The sequence below is a fragment of the Lampris incognitus genome, chromosome 2 (assembly GCF_029633865.1).
Source record: "Lampris incognitus isolate fLamInc1 chromosome 2, fLamInc1.hap2, whole genome shotgun sequence".
In the NCBI taxonomy this organism is placed as follows: domain Eukaryota; kingdom Metazoa; phylum Chordata; class Actinopteri; order Lampriformes; family Lampridae; genus Lampris; species Lampris incognitus.
In genome coordinates this window covers 135,345,681-135,371,716 of record NC_079212.1, presented here as the reverse complement: position 1 = coordinate 135,371,716, position 26,036 = coordinate 135,345,681, and the positions used below count along the sequence as shown (strand labels likewise).

Here is a 26,036-nt window from a genome sequence, read left to right as displayed (position 1 = left end):
GCGACATGGCACTGCCCCAACCAATCATCGTCGTAGCTCACCCCATTAACCCGGAAACACTTTCTTTAAACCGAACAGAATTGATTATGGGGACTTATGTCCATAGCTACAGGCGCACAACGGACTGGAGTAGATCCTGAAATTAGCACTCCTATGTACCAAATCTAGAATCAGTTTTGATCGGGAATCCTTTTTAATCAAAAATCGATTTTGAATCGAATCGTGAACCCAAGAATCGAAATGGACTCGTGAGATTCCGAAAGAATCACAACCCTAACCGATACACAATTGTTGTCTGAATTAATGACAAGAAACTAGTCCCTGAAATTTCTCACAAACTGAGGTCTGAAATATTTCAGGGAGTATTATTCGAAAACTAGTTTTGGTTTGATATTATACTTTACATTACCAAACAGTCCAAAGTGAAGAACCTCACGTAGATTCTTAAACATGGTATTTTTGCAAATGTAAGCAAATACCATGATTATATAACATGTAGAATTCCATGGTTATCGTAAGTGATATTTTCCATATTGCCTAGCACACTATTCCCAAACCATTTTATCCGGACTTAAAAATTAGCATCACTTTACGTAACGCAGAAGAGATTAAATAACGTGAAGAAAGATTTACAAAGTATTCTGTGTCTCTAAAGCACAAAAATTACCTGAATAACATCACTCAGGTTATTTCACTTGGCGCTAAGACAAGACAAAAACAAGCTAACCCAGCCTTCCACCGGCAGTGTGTCTTAGTTGATAATCAAAGCATGTAAACTTTGTTTGTTTGTTTTTAAGTTAGTTACACTTTTAATATTGTAATTAATCAGTTTTGTGCTTATAGCTGTAGTATTTATTGAGCTCTTCAGTGTTTTCAAAGCACTTCCTGCTTGGCCTCCACCATGAATGTCAGAGGCGAAGCCCCGCCCCCCTGTAGCCTCGATTGGCTGAGGAGAAGACGCTAGCCCATAATGGACTATTCAGATCAAAACCTATCCAGGGGACAGCAGGTATAACACAGGCCGTGTTATTGGTTTATAACCCCCTTAAAAGATCTAATTCATATTCGTCTGTCTGTGCTATGATTGCCGAAATTTATCTGGGTGAGCTGCATCAGTTATGAAAATTATTATTTAAATTGTCTCTTCTATCATTCTCTAAAGTGAAATACCACAGCGCAAAAAAAAAACTGCAAAAAAAATGTAGAGAATCAAAATTTTTCCAAAGCAATTATGACAAACCAATTTTTTGAGAAATTTTTTAATTTAAAATTTGGATTTGGTGACCAAAGGCTTTGACTGATCCATATTCACACCTGTCATCCTTTATTTTTTAATTTTTTTTCTTACTTTAAAGATGCTCCTGTTCTTCAATACAACAGCTGTCTACCCCCCCCCCCACTCCAATTCTAGCCCCTCTGCCTACTTTCATAGACCAGGGCCCATCTAACAGACATGCGTGTTGTGCGTCTGTGCAGTGACAGAACGGTGTTCTGGGATGAACGATGGATCGGCGGAAGCCGGGCAGCTTAAACTCTCTCTTTATTCTTTTTTTTTTTAAATCACAAACAGAATGGCAGTTCCATGTGCTATGCTGGAACCCGCAGAAGAGGGAGGTGAGAGCGTCTGGGTGGCGTGGCGGTCTATTCCGTTGCCTACCAACATGGGGATCGCCGGTTAGAATCCCCGTGTTACCTCCGGCTCTGTCGGGCATCCCTACAGACACAATTGGCCGTGTCTGCAGGTGGGATGCCAGATGTCGGTATGTGTCCTGGTCGCTGCACTAGTGCCTCCTCTGGTCAGTCGGGGCACCTGTTTGGCAGGGAGTGAGAACTGGGGGGAATAGCGTGACCCTCCCATGCGTTATGTCCCCCTGGTGAAACTCCTCTCTGTCAGGTGAAAAGAAGCGGCTGGAGACTCCACATGTATCGGAGGAGGCATGTGGTAGTCTGCAGCCCTCCCCGGATCGGCAGAGGGGGTGGAGCAGCGACCAGGATGGCTCGGAAGAGTGGGGTAACTGGCCAAGTACAATTGGGGAGAAGAAGAAAAAAAAAGGGGGGGGGGATCAACAAAAAAAAAAGAAGAAGAGGGAGGTGAGCGCTTTATAGGCATGTTTCACACACTTCCCGAGTCTCTCTTGATGGACATGTTAATATAAAAGTGTGACTTTGCTAATGTTACCAAAACATAACAAAAGATGTGCCACTGTTAGTTTGTTTCTTGTTAAACAAAGAGCTGTTCTCTCTCTCTCTCAACTTACTTTCAAGGACACAGGGCTACGTTTTTGGGCCCCCGTTTTCTCTCCCTCTCACACACACACAAACACGTGCATGAACACACACACACTGTCTCTCTCAGTTGTGAATTAGCGAGAGAAGCAGAACAGAGGTTTCTTGTCTCAACACTCTCCGACAGAAAGAAAGACGGACAGATGGGGTGGTGGTGGTGGAGGGGGGGTCCTAGAGGTGAGTGAGAGGTAAGAGCTGGAAAAAAAAGTTGGGAGGAAAAAAAAAAAAAAAAGAAGCAGCAGATTTGTACCGCCTGCAGTAAGAGCAGCTTGCTGACTAAAGTGTAATTTATGAGGCTCTTCCCCGAGGGGAACTCTTAAAAAGTGTACTCTTGCAGACTCCCCCGGCTACAACGCGGCTCACACACACACACACACACACACACACACACACACACACACACACACACACACACACAGACTGTTAAACTTACACTCAGCTGTCACTTGTTAAGTCAACACCCCGAACACGACTGTTACTCTGAACCGCCGCGGGGCCAATGACTGACTGTGAAAACCTGGGCGCGTCATATAAGAAAAGCCTGTGCAGTATGGCGGGAGATATCTTGAAGAAAAAAAAAATCAACCGCTAAATCATATCAGCCCTCTCTCGTGTAAAAATACTAATGATATTGTTTAGATTAATGTCAAGTTAACTGGAGTGATAAAGCAGCGAGGGTGATGACAACAATCTGCCGTTCCCCCTCCAAAGCCATCCTGTGGCTTGATTGTGTCTTATGTCAGATGACATAAGCGTGGGTGTCCGGGTGGAGGTGCAGTCAGAGCTGTCGACATGGCTCGATTGTTCTCACAGGCCAAACTGTACATGTGCTGTTTGACTGGGAAAAGAGGGGAGAAGAAGGAGCGGGGGGGGGAATGAATATTGCAGGGACAGAGTGGAGGATGGAGAGAAGGTCGTTACCTTGAGGAAGGGGATCACGAAGGGCCGTAGCGGGAAGTTTGTGGCCTCCTGAAGGCGAGAGTGGAACTCCTCGATGGTCACTGTGGAATTCTGGGAAATGGAGAGATGGAAGTTTGATAATCGATGTTTTGTTTTGTTTTTTTAAATGGAGAAGAGCGATTTCAGCACTGGTTACAAAACTAGCCCAAGAAAAAAACACCCTTATTATTATTATTATCATCATCAGTGTCTACTATTGTGTCCTATCAACATTTGACATAGTTTTCTCTCATGAGGCGTCATAATATAACTGTTATGTTTCAATGTAAATTTACTTAGTACTTTTATTTTCCTATCCAACACTTCTTGATGATCTCAGCTGTATTTACACTAAACGTACTCAACATGACACCTACTCTTGGCTACGATGTGATTATTATGTAGCAAATGTACTATAACTGCTGCCTGTTATAGTCCTACCATAACACGATTACTCTTTAGCAAATGTACTAGTTCATATAGTACTGTTACGGGATGATTAATACCCAGCAAATGAACTACTGCTAACACAACTACTTTATATGGTACTACTGTGAAATGATTACTATCATAATCACAAATACTATAACTTCAAATGAACAACAACTACTACTCCATAGTATCAAATGGCTGAAGTACTACTATTGAAACTACATATCGTAGCACTCTGAAATGAATGAACTACTACTACCACCACCTCATATAGTACTACTATGATATATATATATAAAACTATGAAATAATTCCTATATAGCAAATGAAGTTTTACTGCTACTTCATAGTACTTTGATATGACTACTATGCAGCGCCCCAGGATGCCAGCTGGTAACATTCAAACGTATCTGCTAATTGCTGTCTAGTATAAATCACTCTGGCTAAATGCTTCTGCCAAGTGAGTAAATGTACTATTATATGATTTACTACCATGCTACTATGTATGACTATGATACGACAAAAAAGACACCACTCAAAGTCATAAACTTAAAGACGGTCTTACTAAAAGGCTATGCTCAACGCAGGGCTGTTTTTCCCTTTTCATTTCGGAATTTGCCTTGCTGATAAAAAGACCTACCACGAGGGCCAGGACCAGGCTTCGTACACTCTCTCCGATCTCGGGGGAGATGTCGTTGCCAAACTGTTGCAGCGTGGTCAGAAAACGTTTGAGCTTGCTCAGCTGGCGTGCGCCGCAGGTGGCCGGCAGCTGCTGGTTGGCCAGTGACGAGGAAGAGGAAGAGGAAGGGCCGTTGCTGTAGCGCTGAGGCGGAGATGGTACTGCGTTCAGGGTGGGAGGAGAGTGATGGTTCCCATTGGTCACTGGGAGGGCAGAGAAAGATGTGACAATGGGAAAAGTGAGAATTCCAGGTAATCTAGATGAGGTGTGCTTTAGCTTTTTTTTTCCCTGTCAAAATATAGAGGCGCATTTTCAGCAAAAAAATTTGAAAAGCCTTAAAAGATTCAAATATGAATACAAGGCATGTTTCCATTGGATGATTGAAAGCAAAATCAGCAACTACAACATTGAAAAGTGTCAAGAGCAAACCAGAAGGTTCGATAACAATTGTTTTCCACTGGACAACTTGGAATATTCTGTTTCCATCACTATTTATAGGACACTACTAAAAGGTGAGTGGACCATCCATTCTCCTTTCTTAAAATACAGTTTAAGCTCAAATCACTGGGTGTCATAAGAAAAATACTAGTTTTTGTAACCGAGTAGGTGGCTTTAAAGACTTAAGAGAATATTTGCTGTACATGAGTCATGGTGGTTAGGACTGATAGCGGTTATGATTCTCTGTCATACTGGAGCTCATGAAACTTATCAATCCCATTCTGAGGGCTAGGTGGAATTCTCTCAAAACTCCTTCGTTCCAGAAAAGACAGACAAGATCCTCACAAGCTGTGGTGGAGAAGGAGGCTGGCCGGGGCCCACTGGGGTTGACGGAGGGCAGGGGAGGCATGGCGGAGGTGGCGCTGCTGCTGCTGGGGGCCGATCTGGAATGAGTCTTAACATCCACAGGAGAGCCGGGCATGGCAGGGCTCTTCTTCTCTCTGCTGTCTGCAGGAGGTGGACAGGAGGTCAGCATGTGGTCAACAACTGCATACAAGTACATTATCGTGTGGGTGGGCAACTATACCGGAAATCCATTTTAAATTTCAGATCCAGTGTATTTCATTGCACACATCCAACAGCCATGTGTCATAGCATGCCATGTGTTGGATGTGCAACTTAGCCAATTATTTCTCAAGACAATGTTTCTAAATATCTTTTGCATTTTTGGTTTTCGTACTTCACAAGTTTCATCGTATTGATTTCCCCCCCCCCATTTTTGTGTTTCAGCTAGTAATCCATAACCCATCTTAAATCAGTGCTGTCCTTCTACATCCTCACATGGATGCCAACCTTCCCTGCCTTCCAGTAAGTCTGACGAGCTACAAAAAGGTCTGGATTTGAGTCAGAATGAGGGCATACCGATACAAAAAACCCCACTTTACTCTATGGAGAACTCTACAAAGAAAAAAAAAAGGGAGGAGAGTTGACGCTTTCAGTCCTCATGGCGCACAAAGATTAGCAGATGGACTGCGGTGAGAGAGGCCGGCGGCTCTCAGTTTTACAAAAAATAAGAGGGGAAAAAAAAGGGAAAGAAAAAGACTGCCTTAACTTCCCTTATCATATCAATAGCGCCAATCATCAATGCAGAAAACTAACTAAAGGCTGGCCGCCTTTGTCTTGGGGAGAAAAGCAGAACCCCCCCACATACACACACTCCCAACACCTACAACACAACCATCGAAAACACACACACACACACACACGCATAACATTACCAGACACATAAAAGTACCAGATGTCTTGAGTTTAAGGCCTCCTCTCTCCAACTATTCAGATCCATAACAGAAGAACTGTTGAAGAAGCCCATTGTGTGCGAGAAGACTTATCCCCCCCCTTCCCCCCCACCACCTCACCATCATTGAGTTACCAGTTAAAGGGTGGTTGAGGGGGGCACAGAAACAAAAAACAAAAAAGAGTTCAAGAAAGGGACGGAGCCATTTCACGCTTTTTACTAACGAGATCGCCATAGCTTTTGAATGTTAAACGCATACTTGTCACAATATGCCACCGCCGCTGAATGGGACCACCAGACATGGGACGAAGGGGGTGGGGAGCTGGGGGGGGGGTTATATACGGGATCAGGAGATGTCTTTGTTCGTCAAAGATCCACTAAAACTTGGGGGTCCGCTCTCCATTTAGAGCAGATCAGACGCCTCTAACTGCCTTGAATGACGGTTAATAGACCGGCGAGGTCTGGCGGGGTCACGGGGTCAGCGGCCGGCAGCTTCTTTAAAAATGTGGTTTCGGGGTTTTAGGGTTTTGACTTCAATGGAGACCTCTGTGTCCCTTACAGCGCTGTGATCTCGGCCACAGCCTCGAGTCGTTCGACTTCATAAAGGGCGAGACGGAGTCTCTTAAAAAGGTCACATGACGTTTGGAAATAAGAATGTATTTTCAATCTCGTTGCCACTTTTATCTGCACTTTGTAATTACCTATAGACACAAAGTAGTCCCCAGTGTAGTGCCATGCCAGAAACTCGCCCCCCCCAGGTTTCCAGTCGGTCTAGTAATATGTTGTCAAAAACAGTGCGGAGATCCAGTAACAGCAGGACGTAGGTTCTGCCGGCTGTGTTGGAGATGTCATGAAGGACTTCAACAGCAGCCGTCTCAGTGCTGTGGGCGAGATCCTGACTGGAAGACATCAAACCCGGCATCTAGCGCCAAGAAGTTGTTCAGCTGCTGGAAAACGGCCTTTTCGATGACTTTACTCAGAAACAGAAGGTTAGATATGGCCCGACAATTGTTCATTAGTGACGTGTCTAGATTATTGTTTAAGAGTTTCTATATGACTGCAGTTTGCAGGGCCTGTGGGGAGAAACCTGACAGAAGAGACGTGTTGACGATTTGTAGAAGACCTGAGGCCACGCAATTACAAACGCAAACATGACAAACTAAACCGACCGCAGAAACGTGAGCCATTTTTTAACAGACAATCCCGATGCAGGAATGAAGTTAAGGACTGGAAATGTGGAGGTCTGAATCAGTGAAGGAAATTAAACTGTCCTGATTTAACATCATCAACGACGAAGACACTGACATGCCATCAAATATCCATGCTAGGTTAGTTAAAACAGACACCGTCGGGCGTCCGAATGGCGTAGCAGTGTATTCTGTTGCCTACCAACATGGGGATCACCAGTTTGAATCCCCGTGTTACCTCCGGCTTGGTCGGCATCCCTACAGACACAATTGGCCGTGTCTGCGGGTGGGAAGCCGGATATGGATAATGTGTCCTGGTCGCTGCACTAGTGTCTCCTTTGGTCGGTCAGGGTGCCTGTATGGGGTGGGGTGGGGGTGGGGGGGACAGCGTGATCCTCCCATGCGCTACGTCCCCCTGGTGAAACTCCTCACTGTTAGGTGGAAAGAAGCAGCTGGTGACTCCACATGTATTGGAGGAAGTATGTGGTAGTCTGCACCCCTCCCAGGATCAGCAGAGGGGGTGGAGCAGCGACCAGGACGGCTCAGAAGAGTGGGGTAATTGGTCGGATACAATTGGGGAGAAAAAAGGGGGGGGGGTCCCCAAAAAACAAAACAAAAAAACCAACAACAACAAACAGACACTGACATAGCAAGTCAAGATGGATTTTCTTAAAACAAGACTCAGCCTTACACAAATTACACTGCTAATAAAATATTAGTTTTATTAGGGGACAAAAAAACTATTAACAAACGCTTTACTGTATTGATTCAAAATGTTTTTGCTTGCTTCGGGATTTTCAGTTGTCACCTTTGAAAGTACACCAAAGTCAAACGCAGTACCGGGGAATACACACCGACATTAATTATGACCGCTCCATCACCAGGGGACGATTCCCTCTTTCACCCGTCATGTGACCACACGCAAAAACGTCCATGCCTGCCCTCTGTTGTCACTCTGCGCACTTCCTAAAGCTCCCATTTCTGCAACTCATCCCTAGGGTGGGCCATCTCTTGGATTTTAACGACTCTGATTCCGATTCGATTCCGCTTTTCGATTCCGGTTCTTTGAGAAGCGGGGTCAAAACAGGTCACATGCTTATTTCACAGAAGAAAAAAATTATTTAAAAAAAAAAACTTTATGCAAGCCATTCCGTTTTAAGAACGGATCATTCATATGAATGTCTCATTCTTATATTTACAACAACTGTCTTCATACATGGAGATGAAGAAAAGTCACAGCCTGGTCCGGACTACCAGGTATTAAACTTCTTAAATTAGAAACAGTTATTTAGACAAATGAGCTCATCCGCCTTCTCGGGCGTTATACGGGAGCGTTCCGTGTCGTGTCCTGTAAAGTTCATCTTGTAACGCCGCTAGGAGGCACTGCTGGGCAGTGAAATGGGTTTTCTACGTTAATACTGTAAGAAGAGACTATAAAATGGTGGCTACACATGTAACGACAGCAGAAATCTACTACCGATACCACAAATTGGCGACAAGGATCCCCAGCGTTTTATTGCCGACGGGCCGACAAAACGTCACATTTCAGTATTTGCATACAGTTTATAGCAATTCGCTCATGTATAAGTTGTTTGCCGTCTCGCTGTTGCGAATAAGACAAACGTTATTCATTTTCACTTACCCAATTGCGACGAGGTCGAGGTGCTGCTTGCCGTTTGCTCAGGCTTGGCTGTAGAGGACGCCGAGGCAGCAGATGGAGACCGGCGCAACGGGTCAAACACGGTACACTGGTTTATTTGTACACCGTGTATGCGAAGGTGTTTGGCCATATTTGTTGTGCGTCCTCTCTTGCGCGAAATGATTTTGCCACAGGCGTTGCACTGTGCCAACCCTCGCGTTTTCATGGCAAAATGAAGCCACACTTTCGACCGCCGCTTGCTCGGGCCCATGATGGCGCACATTTAACTTGCAGAGGCGGGAAACTATTGTAGCGAATTCGGGGGGGGGGGGCAATCCGGGAGACCGTCGCCACACCCGGGATGCGAACCCGTATCTCCCGCTCCGCAAGCGACAACGTTAACCAGTTGACTAAAGGGTCCGACCCGTTAGTCAAGGACCGACGTGTCTACTTATCCATGCACGTTACATTATGGAAGCTGCATGCTGCCTCCACGGAAACAAATTCACTTTAACGCGAGTGAAATTTAGAGGAGTGTTGTGTTCTATGCATACGCCAGTAGGTGGCACCAATGTTACGAATGCCCTGTTGCGTGTAACGTAAGTCGGAAGAGAAGAGAATAAGAAACGATTGCTCATTACTACTGTGCTCCGTGCTTTACTTACACTGCATACACAACACACAGCCAAACATAACAAGGTGGACACCCCGGCTTCAGAAAGTAAGAGTCCTACCATGTATTTGTTCAAGCCATTCACTTGACAAGGTGATTTCATGGCGATTACCGGGCTGAAGAGTTGTGCTAATTAACTTCAGCTGGTGTGCTGCATGGACGAAACAAATACGTGGCAAGATTTTTACTTTCTGAAGCCGGGTTGTCCACCTCTGGATGTAGGAACCGATAGAATCGAAATTTGAATTTCTTAACGATTCCTTTGGAATCGGCATCTTGGAACCGGTTCCAATTTGGTTCTGGATGCCCAACCCTACTCATCTCTCTCTCTCTGCCATCGCTCCACCTGGTCACAAACACGGGGGGGCAGGAAGGATGGCTCTATGTAGACATTTGGGCTTGCGTGCGCGCGCACACGCGCGCGCGCACACACACACACACACACACGGGACCTAAAGTGCTGCACAACCCTTCCGTATGGCCAGGAAATTACAATGACGTCTTAATAACAGAATCAATGGGGCGTATGGCCCTCCAGTCAACAGTTACCAAGTAAACAACTTTATTTATACAGACATTTAAGGTACGGCATCCACAAGTTTGACACCTGTTTTTAGGATGTCAATGATTACTGACATGCCAATATAATCAACACTGGAAAGGAATGTGAATTGTGTGTACACAATTGTTAACTTGAAAAATGCAAAAAGAAAATGGAACCAAGATGTGTGGTTGATATTTTCCAAGGGTCAACCATAAACTGGGACAAATGGGCACAGCAGGCGAACAAATATTGAGCGCATGTTTTATTTCACACGCTACCTTAGCATGGAAATTGAGAAATTAGGCTGCAGCTGCGGCCATGCAATCTCAAGATGCAGCACAGTCTAGCTGTGCACGAGATAAATAGCCAAGGCCATATTTTGTGTGTGTGCATGCATGCGTGTGCATGTGTGTGTAAAGCCAACAGTCTAGAATTTTACCTCTGTTTGTCAATTACACAGTGCACACTGCTGGATGACTTCATCTTACTATCACGCACCTGAGACTGCAGTATATTTACACTCACAGGACTGACACAGGAGGCAGCTGTCATAGCAGCTGAATAGAAATGCGCACACACACACACACACGCGCGCGCGTACACACACTCACACACGAGTACAAAGTGGCCTAATGTTAACTCAGGTGAATACTGACTGAGAGCAGGATGAGGGTGTTTGTCTGATCTGAGTGCCACCTGTCACCATCTCTGTAATGGAACAAAAGCCAGCCATACAACACTCGCACACATCAACAGGATTAGATGGAAAAAAATAAATGCCATGATGCAAAGGCAACATTTTTGTCCCGCTGGGAGCAGAAACTGAGGATCCAGACGCAGACAGCAGAGACAGGCTGGGATAGAGCAATGACTTCATGGTAGAATTTAAGGAATCAAGCTTGCTAATGGAGAGACAGGAAGGGGGTCAAAGTCCAAAACAACAGGCAAGGTAGAAACAGCAAGGAAGGCTCGAGTACAATGCATGAAACACCAGGTTAACGTAACAATCCAACAAAAAGACAGGGCAACCAGGGGGACTATAACTGCTGGGGAGCCAATCAGGGAATGGGGGAAAATGGCAACACCGATAACTATGAAAGAACACCCCCCCCCCCGGGGAAAAATTCCATATGTCCCAAATGAATGGACCAGGAGCACCAAGCAGGGTGGGCGGAGGGGGTCTGGGGGAGGGACTCAGGACCAAGTGGTCTGGGAGCGGATGAATGAGGCCAGGGATCTCAGGCAGACGGCTTAAGGACTGGACTGAAGGGTGCCACTGATCTGGAGGGTGGCCTGGGGGCTGGACCGAAGGGTGCCACTGATCGGGGGGGGGGCAAGGTGCGGGACTGGGACCGCTTGGGGGGCAGGCGTCGTAGGCAGGGCCGCTTGAGACATGGGAAGCTGGGCCACTGGAGACACTGGAAGGACCCCGGCTGGGGCAGCTGGTGGCTCGGGAACAGAAACAGGCTGAACCCTTGTAATGACACTGGGCAGCAAAGACTGGGACGCTGGGCAGCGAAGACTGACAGGTCAGCCAGGGGCACAGAAACAGGTGGAAGGCGTCAGCCAGCGGCTGGTAGATGGGCAGGGCGTCGGCTGGGGTACAGGAGGCAGGCTGGAGTTGACTGGCTGGGCTGCGGAACAGACTGGTCTGGTTGCAACATAGCTCAACGAAACACTGGGTTGCCTGCCACGAAGCCTGCGAGGCTAGTGGAAACTACGGGGGCCTCCCCGGGCCAGGTGGATTCCCCAGAACGGGTTTCGGGCAGGAACTGGCTCAGCACCATAAAGGCTGGTGGCTAGTGAGCCCAAAGCTAGCAGACTGGGAGACAGGATGATGGCTAGCAGGCCCAAAGCTAGCCAACTGGGAAACAGGATTATGGCTAGCAAATCAGAAAACCCCTAGCCAGAGGCTAGTCACACCAGACACAGGCTTTGTAACAGGCTTACGTAGTTCCAGAAAAAAATAACCCTTCACTGGGCCCATATTTGGTGGGATTGTACTGTCACACCGGGAGCAAGAACTGAGAACCTAAATGCAGACAGCAGAGACAGGCTGGGATAGAGCAATGATTTAATAGTAGATACAAAGGAATCACGCTTACAAAAAATGGAGAGGTAGGCAAGGGGTCAAAAGTCTGAAACAACAGGCAAGGTACAAACAGCAAAGAATGCTCGAGGACAAGGCATGAAGCACCAGGCTAATATAACCATACAACCAAGAGACCAGGCAACCAGGGGGAATGCAACTGCTGGGGAGCCAATCGGGGAATGGGGAACAGGTGAGCAATGCAGGGGCAGGATCAGACATGGCAAGACCAGTGAGCCTTCAAAATAAAACAGGAAACGCATAACTATGACAGTTTTAAAGCCGAGTGTGATTGCCTGCAGCACAGACAGGTTTTGACAGCAGCTGCAAAATGATTCTGTATAACATTTAAAAATGGATAAAAACTTCTGTCAATGTCACATATATGACTTGACAGTGACAAAAGTCTCTAAATCAATAAAGCTTAAATAGCTTTATTTGTTGCTGTTCTGACAACTATCCTCCATCATTCGTTCTGAAAATACATTGGGGGGGAAAAGCTGTATTTGTTCTATTTCCCTGTCAGTTACTTTGCCTGTGTGTGTGCTGTCAGTCCTCATTTGAAAAGCAGAGAGGAGGGATGTGCATCTGCAGCGAGGGCGGTTGTTGCTAGCCAGGTGTTCCTTGTTTGTTCAGCTACAGGTGATGTTCGTCTGCATTAAAACATCCAGCTGGCTTTAATCGTCTCTGCAGGTGAAGAGTCGTGGGGGGAAGGAGGGGGGGTGAGCGAGACCGAAAAAAGGACAAACGACTGAATTGAGATGAACAGGCTATCTCCCATTAAGGGCCACCTGCTGTTATCAAAAGAAAGGTCAATGAAGGAAATGATGAGATGGGAAAGTTTAAAAACAAGAACAAGCAGCGAGAACGTTCATCTGGATTCTCATTTAAAACAACGCGGCGTTTGTTCTCCTAACGTAAGAAAACACAGACGCCTTCACGTTGATGTGATGTGCAAATGAACTTGTGCCGCGACGCCAGTTTGTCAAGCTCACAGTTTATTCTGTGAAGACTACAAGCCATCTGTGAGGAAAGAAAAATGCATGTCAGCCGTGAGTCACAAGCAACGACCTTTTCCAGTGTCTCCACACAGAAATATTGCTTCACCCATCCTGTCAGTGTGCACGAGGTGAGAGGAGACATGGTACAGACCTGATGCACTTATCACCGACAACGCCGGCTTCGCGGCAACTATGTGGTACCAGATCCCTCTCTCTCTCTCACACACACACACACACACACACACACACACACACTTAGAAAACACCAGCAGTCATCAGTCTCTTAACAGTCCTCCATTAGTTCTCAGACAAATTTGGGCAACTCATTTTCATGTCCCACAATACATTAATTGCCAATGTGTCAACGAATGAGGACATGTGAAGGGATCTGCTTTTAACCCCGGTTTACACTCGAGGTGGATTACAACGCTTAACAGACAGCCTCCCAGACGCTTACCCTGACCTTAACCACACCAACCCAAACCATCTGACGTCATGGGTTCTGAAGTGCATGATCTACGTCCACATCACTGGCCTGGATAAGCTGGTTTGGGTCAGCAAGAAGGATCTGGGACAGCCTGGGGTTCAAACCCCAGACCTTCTTGCTCACCCAAGCTAGCTTATCTGGGCCAGTTCTCTGAGGGTTTTGTCCAGTATTCGTGTCCCTATAGTTGTCCTCATCATGATGTTGGCCATCAGAGAGGCTGCTGCTGATCTATCCCCCTATGTCAGGAAGACTTCTGCCCATACTATCCAAAAGCTTTACAGCCTTGATCCAGACTAGAAGGAACAGCTCACTGAAGTGATCGATAAACTATTGAAAGACAAAAGCACAGCGGGGGAAACCGGAGCACCAGGAGAACATGCAAACTCCACACAGAGGACGACCTGGGATGACCCCCAAGGTTGGACAACCCTGGGGTTCGAACCCAGGATCTTCTTCCTGTGAGGCCACAACGCTAACCACTGCGCCACTGTGCTGTGCCACCCAAACTGTTTGCCGTGACCCCACTATCACAGTGGCAGCACTCTCTGGTCGCTGAAACGCTTCATACGGAAGTGACAGAACGGGATTTGATATGCTGACGTGTAGTCTCGTGAGGCCAGGCGTGTTTATGTCCACATGTGAATGTGTTCAATGAACGTGTCTCGGAGACCGGGTTGGTTCAACCCAAATTCATCATTTTGTCCAGCTGCCAATGTGAACAGCCTCTGGCTTCGATCGTCTTTCCATCAGATTAAGTGGCGGGATGAGCGCTCAAAACGACAGTCTGACAAAAGCTTGAGCCGGCTTTGGGGAGAGATTTAAAGGACTTCCACAATCAATCTGTGAGTGTTTAGAGAGCGACTGACTTAAGAAAAGTCCTCAGGCTGTAAATGAAACAGCAGTAAAAAGACAACCGGAGACGGATGGAAGGCGCCGAGGAAATGAAATACAGAAGAACGAAGGAGAGTGGTGTAGTGGAAAAAGAAAGAAAGAAAGAAGACAGAGGAAAAGAAAAGGGGAAAAGGGAGAGAGAAGGAGTACAGGGTAAGCCATCCGCCCTTTAGCACCAGTGCCTCTGATGCACCCCCCCCCCCCCCGTACCATATGGATCTAATCAGCCAAGAGTTGGCCAGCTGGGACCTCCAACAGTCACCTGTGTGTGTGTGTGTGTGTGTGTGTGTGTGTGTGTGTGTGTGTATGTCTAGGCAAAGGGATAGGGCTGGGTGGGGGGGCTGCTGCTGAAGCCACAATCTACCCTACAACTGTACCCTCATCCCCCCACCACACACACACACACAAACACATTAACAAAGACACACACACAGATAACCAGCTTTCCCTCCAAGGCAGTAAGAGCTAGGAGGAGGAGGGGGGGGGGGTAATGGGGGTGGGGGGGCACGAGGCGGCTGAATGCAGGCGGGGGGAGTTGGGGTGGACTTAAAGGCTGCAGAGACAAAAGCCGCACCTGGTCCCTTGGTTGTCTGCACGCACCACCACAATACAGCGCACATCTGTTCCTCTCACTCTTTTCCTCATGACACACACACACACACAGCTTAGCCAAATCATCACACAACAAAACGAGGCTGCACACACATAACCAAATACTGTATCGTACTTACATTTTACATCTTGACACATTGTGTCAAAAAACAGATAACACACCATGCATGCCTGCTCCAGCTCTCTCTCCCCCTCTCTTTCCACACACTTAGGCATCATGTCTTGCCGTCAGGCAGTGTGTGTGTGTATGTGTGCATGTGTGTGTGTGTGTGTGTGTGTGTGTCATGAGGGAGAGAGAGAGAGGAACAGATGTGTGCTGTTTTGGTTCACATTTTAGTGCACCTGACTCCTGGAACAAAATGCAGCGCCTCCTAAAACTCACTACACTTATATATATATATATATATATACATACATACATACACATACCTTTTAGCCATTTTAGAAATCTGATCTTAAACCTTCCAACCTCTACTTGTAACCGTTTTTTACCAACTGTATTTTAATTTACATTTTAATTACTTAATTTATCTATACAATAAGTATCTTATCTTCCCTTATCTGATTTTTGAACGGCTTTTTGTCATCTTGTTCTCAGTCCGTCTCTGCCGCCGTTTCGCCTGCGCTTGCTTTCGTCATTGACTCCATGTCATGTAGATCAGGGTCGCCCCTCACTGATCTCTCCAGTACAAATAAAGGTGGACCGAATGAATGAATGATGTGTGTGTTGGCCTTGTGACGCGTCACTCTGTCATCAGATCTAGCAACAGGTTCCAACACTGCCCTGTCCCCCAAAAAAAACCTCCACCTATGACAAATGAGTAAATACAGGTTCAAAGACCTATTCAGTAATTGGGGCCTCCTCTTTCTCTCTCTCTCTCTCTCGTGTGTGTGTGTGTGTGTGTGTGTGTGTGTGTGTGTGCGCACTTGTGGTGTCAGGTTGCTAATGAACAGAGGACACGCGCCCCCTTGTCCCTTCAGCTCATGTGGATGAACCTCATTTATAACATTGCTCTCTTGGGGGACGTACCACTCCTCAACTGTTGCCTAAATAGAGGCCTCCCCTCTTTTTTCCTCTTTTCCCCAGCTGACAATGAAGGAAAACTTCCCCACCGCCAGACAGCTACATGGGATTAAGACGAATCCAGTTGAGTTCTGTCAAACACACATTTGACTCAGATTTAAATCAGTTCAGTAATGCCGTGTCAAAACTGAGCCAAGCTCTTTCACATCTAAGTAGGAAAATCTCACAAAATTATCCACTTGTGCAGTAAGATATCTACTGCTACTACTCCCGGCTGCTCCCCTTAGGGGTCACCACAGCGGATCGTCCATTTCCATTTCTCCCCGTCTTCTGCATCTTCCTCTGTCACACCAGCCACCCAGCATGTCCTCCCTCACCACATACATAAACTTCCTCTTTTCCTCTTCCCTGGCAGCTCCATATTCAGCACCCTTCTCCCAATATACCCAGCATCTCTCCTCAACACATGTCCAAACCATCTCAATCTTGCCTCTCTTGCTTTGTCTCCAAACCGTCCAACCTGAGCTGTCCCTCTAATATACTCGTTCCTAATCCTGTCCTTCATCACTCCCAATGAAAATCTTAGCATCTTCAACTCTGCCACCTCCTGCTCCGCCTCCTGTCTTTTCATCAGTGCCACTGTCTCCAAACCGTATAACATAGCTGGTCTCACAACCCCTCTTGTAAACCTTCCCTTTAACTCTTGCTGGTACCCTTCTGTCGTAAACCACTCCTGACACTCTTCTCCACCCATTCTACCCTGCCTGCACTCTTTTCTTCACCTCTCTTCTGCACTCCCTGTTACTTTGGACAGTTGACCCCAAGTAATTAAACAGTGGTGCAGTACCACCTCTATCATTCCTGTCCCCAAGAAACCAACATCCACATGTCTGAATGACTACTGACCCATAGCACTCACCCCCATTGCCATGAAGTGCTTTGATAGACTGGTTCTGGCTCACATGAAAAACATTATGCCCCCCACATTCGACCCACATCAGTTCACCTACCGTCCCAAAAGGTCTACCGAGGATGTCATTGCCACTGCCCTGCACTTTGCTCTGACCCACCTTGAACTTAACAACACACACATCCAGATGCTGTTTATAGATTACAGCTCTGCCTTCAACACTATCATCCCTGCCAAACTAACCACCAAACTCCTCTCCCTTGGCCTCAACCCCTCCCTCTGTAATTGGACCCTGGACTTCCTGACCAACAAACCCCAGTCTGTTAGGTTAGGTGACCACACCGCCTCCACCCTGACCCTCAGCACAGGTGCCCCTCAAGGCTGTGTTCTGAGCCCCCTCTTTACCCACGACTGCCTGCCAACTCACCCTTCAAATGTTATAGTTAAGTTTGCAGATGACACCACAGTCATCGGCGGTATCGCCAACAATGACGAGACGGCCTACAGGGACGAGATTCAGCACCTCACATCATGGTGTACTACCAATAATCTTGTCCTCAATGTGCAGAGGACAAAGGAGCTAATTGTGGACTTCAGGAGGTCTAGAAGCTGCAGCCACTCCCCCATACACATCAATGGGGTGGAAGTGGAGCATGTTTCCAGCTTTAAATTCCTTGGAGTTCACATCAGCGAGGAACTTTCCTGGACATTAAACCACCATGCCCTTGTGAAAAAGGCCCAACAACGCCTGCATTTCCTGAGGAGGCTGAGGAGCGCCCGTCTACCCCCCAAAATTCTCACCAACTTCTACCACTGCACCATAGAGAGCATCCTGACCAGCTGCATCAGTGTGGTATGGCAACTGCACCTCAGTAGACCAGAAGGCTCTGCAGCGAGTCGTCAAGGTGGCCTAGCATATCACCGGTACCCAGCTCCCAGCCATAAAAGACATTTATCACAAACGCTGCCTTCGAAGGGGTCTGAGCATCAGCAGAGATCCCACCCATCCCAACCATGGACTGTTCTCCCCCCTGCGCTCTGGGAGGCGCTACAGGAGCCTAAGCGCCCGCACTACCAGGCTCAAAAACAGCTTCTTTCCACAAGCTATTGCCCACCTAAACCTGGCCACCCACTGAATGTCTGTAGATATTTTTTAAATATTTTGCACTCTTGCTCTTTTTTAACTTATTTTTAGCTTTTGGTCTTCATGTATGTATATCTTATACTGTGTTTGCTGTGTTTGTCTGTGTCTGTCTTGCACTGTTTGGTGAAGCCACAGCCCTCATTTCATTTTTAACATGTGCCTGTACATTGTTTTTAATGACAATAAACTGAACTGAATTGAATTAAGAGATCTCATCTAATTAAAATCACTTGTTTACCCAAAAGATCAGAAATTGTAAAACAAGTTAAACTGCATTGATTTTAAGATATTCTATGACATCTAGTTTGAAGCATAAATACAGAGAAATACATGGTTATGTACAAGATGATAAAATATTTCTGTGATTTGAAGACTGTCAGACTTGTTTAGATATACCAGTCTTGCAGTGGGTTCAACTCAGTTCAGTTTAGTTAATTTCAGTGCAGCTCAACTTAAATTCAGTTTCAGTTCAATACACTCGATTTTTCCAAAAGACACACCAACTCTGATATTAGCATATTTAACAGTAAAGGCAATAAACCTGCTGGTTAATAGTTATTTAAGGCTACAATGAATCAAAACAGAGTATTAATGCAGCAAGTAAACACCATGTCTTTCTCTGAATAGAGGTGTGGGATACAGGTCTCATTCCAACACAGCTGTACAGTTATGTAAAAGTCAGTTCATAAGTACATAACCCCTCCTGTAAACTACATACCAGTACATACCGATGGCCTTAAAAAGTGACCTGGGCATCCTCACCACACCGACTTCTCCTCCGGGAGACGAGTACTGACAGGTATGAGAGATGAAGACACCTACATCAGACGTGTCAGATTTGGAAGAGGATAGTGAATGAAAGGAGGATGGTGGAGAAATGAAGGGAGGATAGGAAAAAGGAAGAGGAGGGAATGGGAGAGAATAACATCGAGGGGAAAGAAAACTGTACTGTTTTCTCTTGGTTTGGTCAGAGAGACAGGGCTGACTGTCAGCGGTAGAGCCAGGCTGTTTGTCTTGGCTCCCATTACCACCTGTCATAGTTAAATTATCTGTGTTTCCTCTTTGATTTTGAAGGCTCACCAGTCTTGCCATTTCTGTTACTGCCCCTGCTTTGCTCACCTGTTCCCCATTCCCTGATTGGCTTTTGACGGCTCACCGGTCTTGCCGTTTCTGTTCCTGCCCCTGATTTGCTCACCTGTTCCCCATTCCCTGATTGGCTTTTGATGGCTCACCGGTCTTGCCGTTTCTGTTCCTGTCCCTGCTTTGCTCACCTGTTCCCCATTCCCTGATTGGCTTTTGATGGCTCACCGGTCTTGGCATTTCTGTTACTGCCCTTGCTTTGCACATCTATTCTCCATTCCCTAATTGGCTCCACACTTTGCTCAATCTGTGACCAGGTTCTTAAAACGTGGCTGAAAGTTGTGTGGAATCTTTCTCACCATTATCACACCATCCCTTCAGCAACTGAGGTCCCTAAATTATGGAAACATTCCACAATTGTACCAGTTGCCAAGACTAAAACCCCTGTGACATTAAACGACTATAGGCCAGTAGCGCTGACATGTCTAATCATGACGATATTTGAGCTCATTAAAAACAAGGTTTTAAGTGGTGTTTGGGGAGCGTAGTGGTTTATTTTGTTGCCTACCAACACAGGGATCTCTGGTTCGAATCTCCGTCATATATACAGGGGAATGACATTGTTTCACACAGACCAGTGCCACATAAAAATAAATAACACCTGACAGATAGGTCAAAGTGTTCAGACTGTTGAGGAACCTCACAGCCTGAGGAATGAAACTGTTGCATAGTCTGGTGGAGGCAGCACGGATGCTCCAGTACCTCCTGCCAGAGGGTAGGAGGGTGAAGTGAATGTGAGGTCCTTCACGATGCTGAGAGCCTTCCGGGTGCACCATGTGTCATAGATGGCCTGGATGGATGGGGGAGTAGTTCCTGTGATCTTTCCAGCTGTCTTCACTAGCTGCTGTAGGGATTTGCGGTCGGAGGCCTTGCAGTTCCCATGCCAGACAGTGACACAGCTGGTCAGAATGCTCTCTATGGTGCCTCTGTAGATGTGATGAGGATGGGTGGGGGAAGATTTGCCTTCTTCAGATGCCGCAGGAAGGGAAGATGCTGCTGGGGCTTCTTGGAGAACGCAGTGACATGTGAGGACCTGGAGAGGTCCTCTGTGATGTGAACTCCCAGGAACTTAGCACTGCTGCTGACTCTCTCCACATCCATACCATCGACGGTCAGAGGGGTATGGTGGGCGCTGGGCTTTCTAAAATCAATAATAACCTCCTTAGTTTTCTCTACATTTAGGGAGAGGTTGTTGTTTTTGCACCTCACCACCAGTTGATCCACCTCCGCTCTGCATGATGATTCATCATTGTTGTTGATGAGCCCTACCCCTGAAGTTTCACCAGAAAACTTTATGATGAGGTTGGAGGTGGATGATGCTGTGCAATCATGAGTCAGCAAGGTGAACAAGATCGGACTGAGCACACAGCCCTGTGGAGCGCCAGTGCTCAGTGTGATGGTCTTGGAGGTGATCTTGCCAATTTGCACTGACTGTGGCCTCCACGTGAAGAAGTCCAGCACCCAGTTGCAGAGGGAGGTGTTAAGGCCCAGCTGGCTGAGCTTCCCGATCAGATGTTGTGGTATGATTGTTAAAAGCTGATCTGAAGTCAATGAACAACATCCTCACATAGCTGTTCTCTCGCTCCAGGTGAGACAGGGCTGGATGAAGGGCAGAGGTTATGCCATCTTCTGTGGAGTGGTTAGCACAGTATGCAAACTGGAGAGGGTTCAGAGTGGAGGGGTGGCTGGACTTGATGTGCTTCATGACCAGCCTCTCAAAGCACTTCATGATGACGGGAATCAGTGGAATGGGGCGGTAGTCATTGTGGCAGGACACAGGGACTTCTTTGGCACTGGTATGATAGTGGTAGACTTGAAACACATGGGGATGACTGCCTGGGACAGCAAGATATTGAAGATGTACATTCTCAGGGATAAATAAAGTATTCTGATGTCAGCAACGACATCTGCCAGCTGCTCAGCACAGTCCCTGATGTCTCAGCCTGGGATTCTGTCTGGACCTGCAGCTTTGTGTGGGTTGACTCTGGAGAGGGCCTTTCTCACATCACCTGCAGGCACCTGCAGAACCTGGTCATCCATCAGGGATGTAGTCTTCACCACCGGCACGTTGTTCAGTCTCTCATATCATGCGTAGAAGTCATTCAGTGCATCTGGGAGGGAGGGGGCACCGCCACAGGTCTGAGGAGGAGGCTTGTAGCCAGTGAGGGCCTGGCTGCCCTTCCCCAAGTGCCATGCATCTCTGCTATCAAGTGAAGTGGCTGTTCCCCAATCCCTGATTGGCTTTTGAAGGCTCACCGGTCTTGCCATTTCTGTTCCTGCCCCTGCTTTGCGCACCTGTCCCCCCATTCCCTGATTGGCTCCCCACTTTCTTAAACTGTTCCCCATTCCCTGATTGGCTCCCCAGCAGTTACAGTCCCCCTGCTTGCCCTGTCTCTTTGTTGGATTGTTATGTTAACCTGGTGCTTCATGCCTCGTCCTTGAGCCTTCCTTGTACCTTGCCTGTTGTTTTGGACTTGTGACCCCCTGCCTGCCTCTCCGTTGGTTGTAAGTTTGTTTCCTTCGTTATGATCATTAAATCGTTACTCTATCCCAGCCCATCTCTGCTGTCTGCGTTTGGGTCCTCCCTTCCTGCTCCTGGTGTGACACCGCCTTCCAGCCCCGTAGACTCCATAGCTGGAAGAGAGCCAATGTCAACACGCCGCTCCTCCGCCAGGAGAGAGGGGAATGGGGGGGGGGTATACTTACAGACAAGTTGAGATGGAAAGAGAGACTGAGAATATGTCCAGACTAACATGGGGAGATTTGAAAATGCCTGTTTTCATGGGCGAAAACTGGTAGACAGTTTTTTTGTCTACACTATCATTTTCTAATCACTGGGCATAGGCACAACTTAATCTGGTAGTTTTACGATGATCACATGATGATCACATTAAAACACTCATAACGGCGCTTTCAAATTAATCCACTGTGGAGAACATTTTCAAAAAGATCTGTATTTGATGTTCGAAAACGCTGGGTTAGTGTGGACAGGGGACCAAATTAGAGAGAAAAAGATGTGTCCATACTAACATGGATGAATCTGAAAAAATGTTTCAATGAATTTGAAAAACCTGGCATTTTTTACAACTGAAAATTGATTTTTTTTTTTCAAAAAGCTCTCAAAAGTGGATAAATATGAAAAATCCGATGCTAGTCCACATGTACTCAGGTAGTTTTGAAAATGGGATTTTCCTCCTTCGTTCTTAAAAAAAAATAAAATCCCAGGGCGTCCGGATAGTGTAGCAGTCTATTGCATTTCTTACCAACACGGGGATCCCCGGTTCGAATCCCCATATTACCTCCGGCTTGGTCGGGCGTCCCTACAGACACAATTGACCGTGTCTGCGGGTGGGAAGCCGGATGTGGGTATGTGTCCTGGTCGCTGCACTAGCACCTCCTCTGGTCGGTCAGGGCGTCTGTTCGGAGGGGGAGAGGGAACTGCGGGGAATAGCCTGATCCTCCCATGTGCTACGTCCCCCTGGCGAAACTCCTCACTGTCAGGGGAAAAGAAGCGGCTGGCGACTCCACATGTATCGGAGGAGGCATGTGGTAGTCTGCAGCCCTCCCAGGATCAGCAGAGGGGCTGGAGCAACAGCCGGGATGGCTCAGAAGAGTGGCGGGGGGGGGGGGTGGATCCCCTCCACACAAGCACTGTTTAGAAAAAAAAACATCTCCATCCAATTGCAAACGCAAAAACAAAATGGAAACGCTGTCAAGAGAATGCCAAACCAGCAGGCGGCGATATAACCCTGACCCTAAAGTCATGTTGGCCAATCAGAGGCCTGAAAAGAAGCTAATCATTAGGAAGGGGCAATCATGAGAGTGGTCTGATAGCGAAGTGGACTTATTCCTTAATATCACACTCGAATGTAGTTAGAAAAACTGAGGAAATTATGGACCATTCTGATGCCTCCTTTCCTCAATACAGTGAAAGAGTAGCTGCACATTTATGCGTAAACATGTACAAGTTCTGTTAGTAAGGTTAGAACCACCACTAAAAACTGTCGCCTTATGTAAACAAAGGAGATAACGGTGCACACTGACATCACAAGCCAAAAACTCAGTTTTCCCTGTCTACACATCAACTGAAAACGGAGTTTCTGAACATCTTCACCCTGGAAGGAGTTTTCCAGAAGGTCCGTTTTCAGTGACCTAAAACACAGTCTATGTGGACGAAAGGCCGAAATGCATAGAAAAAGCTAGGTTTCAAAAATAACCGCGTACGTGTGGACCAGGCCTGACGGCTCAACTTGCGTGTGCACGTCCTGTAGAAGGGACTTCAGTCTCTCTGTTGTTTCAGGGTTTCAGTGTGGATGGTGAAATTTTCAAAAACAACCAGGAAACGGTAATATGGACGTGAACCTTTCAGCCTGTTTTCACCATGAATGGGGTGTTTGAAAAACTTCTCTGGATTAGTGTGGGCGTCAAGAGAGAGAAGTCAGCATGCATCAGTACAGATGTGCTTGCGTGCGAGTTTTGTGGCTACGACTCCTCGTGCACATTTGAAGCGATAGACGCATCACCGAGGTGACGGAGGCGGGCGGGGGGGGGGGGACGTGGAAGGGATGGACAGATTCCTCCTGACCTAAAACAGAAGGCTTCGTCTCGGCCTCCCATAACCTCGGCGCTCAGCGAGATAATTACAAAAACATAACTAGCTGTCAAGCTTGCCACAAAAAATATAATTTTTTTTTTTTTAAAAAGGAGTGAGGGATGGAATAATACTTACTGGAACAGTCTGACAGATAGAGTTAAAAAGAGGAAAAGAGGAGGATTGATAGAAACAAGAGATTGATAAGTGGAGAGATGGACAGGAGAGGAGAGAGCGAGCGACAGAGAGGAGAGAGTGAGAAAGGAGAGGAGAGGAGAGAGAGAGAAGAGGAGAGAGAGAGAGGAGAGAGCGAGAAAGGAGGAGAGGAGAGAGAGAGTGAGAGAGAAGAGGAGAGGAGGGGGGAGAGAGGAGATGAGAGAGAGAGAAAAGGAGAGAGCAAGAGAGAGAGGAGAGCGCGAGAAAGGAGGAGAGGAGAGAGAGAGTGAGAGAGAAAGGAGATGAGAGAGAGAGAGAGAGAGAGAGAGAGAGAGAGAGAGGAGAGAGAGAGAAGAGGAGAGGAGGGGGGAGAGAGGAGAGAGAGAACACAGGTAATCGCTGAGCTGCAGAGAGGATCAGACAGAGTAATATAACAAGGGAGAAATGCCGCACGAGTCAGATGGACGTCGTCAAGAACATCCAAGAGAAACGCAGTAGAAGGGAGACGGTGTGACGCGACGGCGGGGGGAGCCAGCTGAAGTTGGACCGCAAAATGGACGCCGTCCACATGGACACGAAGTCAAAACGCAGGAAGAATGGGGACACAGGCGGAGGAGAAATCTGAAGTGAAGTGGAACATTGTAGAAGAAAAAAAGGGGAGAACTTTGCACAAGGCGGGCTAGGTTGCCGCTGTACAGGAGTAATTTGCGGGAAATCAAATTAAAATCCGCCGTGTGGAATTACTTTACCGAGGTACCAGAAAGTCGGCGAAGATTTTTAAAAAAATATTCTTTCATCTGCCATTATTGTTAATCTTCTCAGCAGACCGGCTGTGTGCAGAGCCACATTTATTAAGACCACATGTGTCGACGGACTACTTTTCATTTACACAAACACACGAGGAGTCTGGGCGGAGAGCGGCGAGTCCACATTACCATCTTTAAACAGCACCGTATCAGGATGACATTCGGATCTTGTCACATCCCGAGACACAAATTTGTTGTCTAAATGACACCAAGAATCTTATTACATGAAACCTCTCACTAAACGAAAGTGAAATATTAATACATTAATATATTAATATTATACTGTCACGTTCAGTGTGGTGAACCTCAGTTGGGTTATTAAATGTGGTATTTTTGCATATGTAAGCGGATAGTGTGATAGTATATATCACTGTCATGTCAAACGGCCAGTGTTTATTGTGATGATAATATTTTCCATATGGCCCAGCACAGTGTGAGTGTGTTCAGAGAAATGGCCTAAAAGGAAAATACACACAAGTGTACACAACTGCATTTAATCAGTATTTCAAGCCTCCACTGTCTCTGTGTCAAGAGACTCTAATCACACACACGCACATACACACACACACACACACACACTACTTTTAACTCCCTTCCTCACCTCCCAGCTGTGTGTGTGTGTGTGTGTGTGTGTGTGTGTGTTTGTTTGAGTGTGTCCCCATTTACCAGGTGTTGGGTTTGTCATCAGGTGAGCGGAGAGACGACATTTTTATCACTGGAGCAACATACATTAGCCCCGGCCGTGCATACATACACACACACACACACACACACACACACACACACACACACACACACACACACACACACACACACACACACACACACACACAGACCTAACGCAGGCAAGTTCACACCATCAATCATTCACTCCAACCTACAAAATGCATATTATCATACACCAGCTCCCTCTCTCTTCCCCTCCCTTCTTTCTCTCTTCACCTCCCTTCTTTCTCTCTTCACCTCCCTTCTCTCTCTCTCTCTCCAGTCCTGTAAATTATCTGCCTATCACGTTGCAACCCTTCTCACCTCTCCGTAGCTAATTGGTTAGCCTGCTCATCAATCACCCGGAGC

The 26,036-nt window shown here is 46.8% G+C and overlaps 1 protein-coding gene across 1 annotated transcript in view; it reads right to left on the bottom strand.

The window, feature by feature from the left end:
• LOC130107275 (protein CBFA2T2-like) overlaps positions 1-26,036 on the bottom strand; it is a 49,447-nt gene that overhangs the window by 16,010 nt on the left and 7,401 nt on the right. The window contains exons 2-4 of the mRNA XM_056273796.1: positions 5,120-5,281; positions 4,298-4,539; positions 3,208-3,297 (exon numbers count right to left, since the gene is read on the bottom strand). Of these exons, the coding sequence (XP_056129771.1) occupies positions 3,208-3,297; positions 4,298-4,539; positions 5,120-5,255 (468 nt within the window). The 5' untranslated portion in view covers positions 5,256-5,281. The remainder of the gene's footprint in view (positions 1-3,207; positions 3,298-4,297; positions 4,540-5,119; positions 5,282-26,036) is intronic.